This window comes from Camelina sativa, chromosome 10, assembly GCF_000633955.1.
Source record: "Camelina sativa cultivar DH55 chromosome 10, Cs, whole genome shotgun sequence".
NCBI lineage: Eukaryota > Viridiplantae > Streptophyta > Magnoliopsida > Brassicales > Brassicaceae > Camelina > Camelina sativa.
The window spans coordinates 8,761,499-8,767,296 of NC_025694.1; the positions used below are offsets into that span (position 1 = coordinate 8,761,499).

The window sequence follows — 5,798 nt, forward strand, 5'->3', positions numbered from 1 at the left end:
AAAAAAAAAAAAAAAAAAAAAACAAATTAATGTGAGAGAGAAGAAAAAGAAGAGAGCCAATTTTGTGGGGCAAATCGCACTGACGAAGTTTTCTCCTCGATTTGTGTCTTTGCTTTGTACCGATGTTTTTTTTTTTAACCCTACCACTAATTTTTTAATTGCGTCTTTCTCACTACACAAGAAATTAAAAAAATGTATATATTCCCTTTACCCTTTTCAGGCCCAATGTGACCCAGCCCGTTAACCTCTTAACGGGTTGGACCTGTTCGGGTCGGGTTTTGTTTGTGATGTTGTTGACAGATTCCTGAATTCTCTGAATCTTCTTCTTCTTCTTCTCTTCTCCCAGCACTCTCGGAGTTTCGCCATTAATTTCTCAACTAGGTCAAAAGAAAGAAGAAAACAAAAATGAACTCGATCAATCCCATAGAAACTGTACTACACGTAAAGCCAACATTTCGTCTTCTACCACGAGCTGTTTACCATCGGAGTCAACAGATTCAAGTTTTCCCGCCTATCAACAACACCTTCACGAACTCTTCTTCTTTGAGTTCTCCACTTCGCATCAAACCGGTTTCTCAAGGTTTTGTTCTTCTTATTCCAATCGATTTCAGGCTTTTTTGGTTTTTGGGTATCTGAAAAATCCAACTTTTTTTTTTTTTTTAATCAATACATAGTTGGCGGATCGAGGAATTTGTGGCGTAGTTATGCATCCGATAAGTTCTCGGATATGGGTTTAAATCCTGGAGCTGATTCATTTGAGGTGCACTTTGTGATCTTTCCTTTTCTGTGTTAGATGCTGTACTTAGATTCGATCGTTACATTGATGTGTGAGACATCTTCAAGTCAAAAATGTGGTTTTGGCACTTTCTCATCTAAATATTGAAAATCTGATTAGCTAAATGCCTAAATCACAGTTCTGCTACTTTGTTAGTCATTTTCTGATGATCCCAGTTGTTACATGAATCTAGTTGTTGCTTGCAGGTTAAATAGTTATTTTAGTTATATTTATATGTTTTGTTTTGTGTCTCAGATGTTCAGTGAGAAGGTTTCTATAATGGATACACTGAAGAAAGCAAACTCTATACTTCCTCATGTAGTGTTGGCGAGTACAATATTAGCTCTTCTCTATCCTCCTTCTTTCACATGGTTTACATCGAGGTTCTTGCTATATATCATTCATGGAATTAGAACAAGGTTTTATTGGTCTTAGAATTTGAGTTGTTGACATCAGGTTTTCTTAAAGCTTCACTCTCCTGTTCTCTTTTTAGGTACTTTGTACCTGCTTTAGGATTCTTGATGTTTGCGGTTGGTATCAATTCAGATGAGAAAGACTTTCTTGAAGCCTTCAAAAGACCAAAAGCTATTCTCCTTGGTTATGTTGGACAATATCTCATTAAGCCTCTCCTAGGTTTCGTCTTTGGCCTAGCTGCTGTTTCTCTTTTCAATCTCCCAACTCCAATAGGTTAATCTCATTCCCTCTCGCATCATTCAACACTCTTTATAGATTGTATAGTGTGACTAATCTTTCTCAATCTCAGGTGCTGGAATCATGTTGGTTTCATGTGTTAGTGGAGCTCAGTTATCAAACTACGCAACTTTCCTAACTGATCCAGCATTGGCACCTCTTAGCATTGTCATGACATCTCTATCAACCGCTACTGCAGTTCTTATCACACCAATGCTTTCACTATTGCTCATTGGGAAGAAACTACCTGTTGATGTAAAAGGAATGATATCCAGCATTCTCCAGGTCGTTATCGCACCAATTGCTGCAGGATTGCTATTAAACAAGTGAGACAAAACTCTACAACTATAAGGGAATTATATTAGCACATGTTATTTCTCAGAGCTTCAAAACTTTCCTTTCTGATTTTTGTGTCTTCTTTTACAGGTTGTTCCCGAAAGTATCTAATGCAATTCGACCGTTTCTCCCAATTCTATCGGTTCTTGACACAGCTTGCTGTATTGGAGCACCACTGGCATTGAACATAAACTCGGTTATGTCTCCGTTTGGAGCCACCATTTTGTTACTAGTAACAATGTTTCATCTCTCTGCTTTCCTCGCTGGATACTTCCTTACGGGTTCCGTCTTTAGTAACGCTCCAGACGCAAAAGCCTTGCAAAGAACATTGTCCTATGAAACTGGTAATGCATCTTTGGTATTTGAAAATTTTCAAGATATCACTATTCTGGATAATAAAGATTTGAGCAGAGAAACGTTTTTTTTTTCTTCTTAATGTCTTAGGAATGCAGAGTAGCCTTTTGGCTCTAGCGCTTGCGACTAAGTTCTTTCAAGATCCTCTTGTGGGGATTCCTCCTGCTATCTCTGTAAGTTTTCAACTACATTTTCTTCACATTATCTGAACCTTTTTTGATTATTAATGATTTGTGTTTTGCAGACGGTGGTAATGTCATTGATGGGTTTCACTCTCGTTATGATCTGGTCTAACGAAAAAAAAAACATTTAACAATGTAATTTAGTTTCACTTCACATTTTGATGATACATATGTATACTACAAACTATTGGAACTTCTTCTTGTAATATAATTCAATGTAATTTGAGATTTAAGTTCACCAATCTCCATTTCGTCTTGTATTATTTGGTTGTATGTGTGTCAGTGTTGTGGACTTGGGGAAATAATAAAAGACGGTTCGACGACAAACCCGGTTCAAAATTAAACCAGAACTTTAGAAATTGATTTTAGGAAAAAAAGCTGAGCCATGGCGATAGCTTCAACAGCGGCCAATTCCGATCAAGACCAGTTCATCTTCTCCTCTCACCACCTTAAATGAAAGTCGGATTGGGAGCCGCAACTTAACCCATGACCCAATTGCGTTGTCGGGTCTTATCGGAACCGGTTTGGTGGCGGCTGCGTTCATCGCGGCGGGACCAGATTCTAGTGCTATGGCGGCGGTGGATTCTCTTCAGCTAAGCGAACCGGCTAATGCGTTATCTTTACCCACTTGGGCAGTTCATGTTTCCAGCGTTGTCGAATGGTTCTTCTCCTTCTTCCCTTGCTCCTCCTATTGATTTCAAATTTCACCTAGACAACATTGAATCTATAGTGACACGTTAGTGTATCTGGTGTTGTTACATGTGCTCAGATCAAACCAGAATGAGAATCTTCTTCATCTCCTTAGTGTGTTAACACTGATCTCAAAGATCAAGACTTTGCATTTAGAAATTGAACTTTGTGATTACTTCATAGATGAACTCATTTCAAAGCCAGATTGAGTTCAAAAATGTAGTTGGAGCAAGCAAACATACAAGAAAATGTAATCTCTTCCTAATTCTGGTTGTTGTTTGATACTTAAGGGTCACGGCTATGGCGTTGGTGTGGAAATATGGAGAAAGAAAGGGTTATGAGTCTTGGAAAGGTCTCTCATGGGGAATGGTGAGCTATCTTAGCTGTTTTCCTAGATGCTCAGCATGTTGTGTATTTAGATAGCTTGCACATGGTTTCAATTTCTGAGCTTTTTGGTTGAAGGATAGACTTGTTGTTCTTCTTGATCAGGTACCTTTGCTTGGTAGAGCACTCTGCGCATGCACATGGCATTTCTTTTACAATGATGAATATCTTGAGGTCAATAAAATTCTTTACTCTCACTTTGCCTATAAGTCTGTTTCCCTTTGGTAATCAGATTATCTGGTTTTTACACTGGCTAAGCTCTTGTTTAAGTGTGTTTTGTGTTCTTTACTCTCACTGAATGTTGTAATGGTGGGGGATGGATTATTAGGTGTTGGTCGCGCTTCAGGCAGCACTAACTGTGATCGGTAATATTACTTTGTGCATCGCTGCCTTTCGAATCAACAAGTTGTCATCCAAGATTGAAGTCTCTGAAAAACCGTGAGGGCTAGCTAAAACACATATTTGTGTTAGCAAAAACGTTGAAGTGAAATATCTATTGTCCCATTTCTACAGACGGGTAAAGCTGGCTTTTGCTTGTTATGGAACACCTGATTGGGGATGAGAGTAAGGTTTATATGATTTGTTTGCTATTTGCCTATTGCAGGAATCTGAGTGTAGCCTTTTTGGTGGTAGGAGAAGCAGCTGGATCTTCGAGAATTGCCAATGTGGTATATTAGTCAAAAGATCTTGCTTTATATTTCTAGTAAATTCACAATTGCCTTTTTTATCATCGATTCATATAACAACACATCTTACGAAGTTTACTTTTTTATTTTTCTTATTAAGATCAGAAAAAAAAAATTATCAGAAGAAGGAGAGATCTCTGGTTCACGACAGGTAAATTCACAATCTCTTTTGTTTTGCTTTTAGATTGAATTGTTTGATTTTGTGTGTTTGTCCGATCGGAACAAGACCTTGTGTTATCTTAGTGTTTGTCAGTTTGTGTCTATCGGAAACTCAGATCTACTTTTACGCTTTTTTTGGGTTGGTGTTTGTGTTAATTCGGTAACGGAATTGTTAGGAACGTAGCTGATACCCAAACTCGATCTAATGTTTGTTTTTGGGGTTATAAAACGAATCAAGTCAAAGGTTGTGTACTTTGAATCTTACAGAACCCGACAACCTTAATAAGATCTTCTGACATGAAAAGACTTTGAATTTTTTTCTTTTCAAATAACAGGGGAATTTTTGGATCAAAACACGGTTCCACACGATTACCTAAAGAGAAATATTCAGCCTCGCTATACAAAACAATCGAATTTGCTTTTGAATTAGGGTTCATTGACTCATAACTTCTGCCAAACCAAGGTTTAACTTTTTAGTGATGTCGTCAAAAGGTACAACCTCAACCCAATCAATCCAGGAAAGATCGGTTGTTAAAGCGAGGAAATCAAATTAGGGTTTTATCCGGGTTCGAGAGAGATTCATCAAGGAAGTTTAAGATTAATGGGTATTGTTTTCTCTTTTAAAAAGAGATTAATGGGTATTGTTGGTTCCAAGGGAGATAATAATACTCCATTGTTGAATCTGTGTGAGGAGAGGAAGGATTTGATAAGAGCAGCGAGAGATGCTAGGTATCTCTTAGCGGAATCTCATCGTCTTTACTTTAGTTCTCTTGTAGAATTCACTAGCGTTCTTAACCAGTTTGTTCATAAGGAATTGGTCGTGATTCCGTATTCAGATGATGGTTCGTCAAGTAGCGATCTGGTCTGTTCTGGATCAGAATCAAACTCGGATTCTGATTCTGATTCTGATTGTTTTGTATGTGATCAGCCTCAAACAGCTCCGTTGAGAAACAATGACGATCAGAATCCGGGGAAAAACGTGGTTGGAGGTGGAATTTGTGGTTCAAGTAACAATGGTCAAGAAGGTATAGAGAAGTCAAGTGAAGAAGGTTTAGGGTCTGAGGGGGCAAAGTGCGTGAATGATCCAAATGAAGATGAGAGGAAAGGTTCAAAAAACGTTTCTTCTGCTGATGAACAGAACCCTTTCCTAGGTTATAATGATATATTTTGTTTGTACGGTTCCCCCGAGGATGAAACGCAATGTGATGTCACCGTACTGGATCAAAGAGATGATGAGGTTGAGAGTGATGGATTCAGAGAAATTAGGGAGAGAGAAGGGATTCCTGATTTGGAACCTGCTGAAAGTGATGATGATTGTACTCTTATAAGGAAGAATCAAAGGAAGAAGAAGAAGAAGAATGCTGAAGCAAGCTCTTCGGTTGCTAGTGGAGTTGATAAGATAGATGTTGAAGCAAACACTTGTAATGGTCAAGTTTCAGGTGAGGTTGATGATTCTAATGAAACTTGCGCGCATGAGACCGAAGAAACAACTCCAGAGAGTGTTACTGAAGAAGTGACAAGATCAGATGAGGAGGATGGTTC

The 5,798-nt window shown here is 38.3% G+C and overlaps 2 protein-coding genes and 1 pseudogene across 2 annotated transcripts in view; all 3 read left to right on the forward strand.

The window, feature by feature from the left end:
* Window positions 315-2,579, forward strand: LOC104718022 (probable sodium/metabolite cotransporter BASS6, chloroplastic). Its single transcript, XM_010435680.1, has 8 exons — window positions 315-580; window positions 675-760; window positions 1,031-1,158; window positions 1,269-1,462; window positions 1,539-1,791; window positions 1,892-2,145; window positions 2,246-2,328; window positions 2,400-2,579. Exons 1-8 carry the CDS (start codon window positions 406-408, stop codon window positions 2,466-2,468), a joined length of 1,242 nt encoding a protein of 413 aa, XP_010433982.1. The 5' UTR covers window positions 315-405; the 3' UTR covers window positions 2,469-2,579.
* On the forward strand, window positions 2,499-4,079 carry LOC104720176 (annotated as a pseudogene).
* LOC104718023 overlaps window positions 4,205-5,798 on the forward strand; it is a 4,023-nt gene continuing 2,429 nt past the window's right edge. Inside the window, exons 1-2 of the mRNA XM_019231254.1 lie at window positions 4,205-4,248; window positions 4,592-5,794. Of these exons, the coding sequence (XP_019086799.1) occupies window positions 4,858-5,794 (937 nt within the window). The 5' untranslated portion in view covers window positions 4,205-4,248; window positions 4,592-4,857. The remainder of the gene's footprint in view (window positions 4,249-4,591; window positions 5,795-5,798) is intronic.

Bases quoted from the DNA above. Each gene is read 5' to 3' on its own strand.
- LOC104718022 (XM_010435680.1), top strand. From the start codon at position 406: ATGAACTCGATCAATCCCATAGAAACTGTACTACACGTAAAGCCAACA. The intron at 1,159-1,268 runs GTTCTTGCTATA...TTCTCTTTTTAG, and splicing joins TTCACATGGTTTACATCGAG to GTACTTTGTACCTGCTTTAG. The intron at 1,463-1,538 runs GTTAATCTCATT...TCTCAATCTCAG, and splicing joins CAATCTCCCAACTCCAATAG to GTGCTGGAATCATGTTGGTT.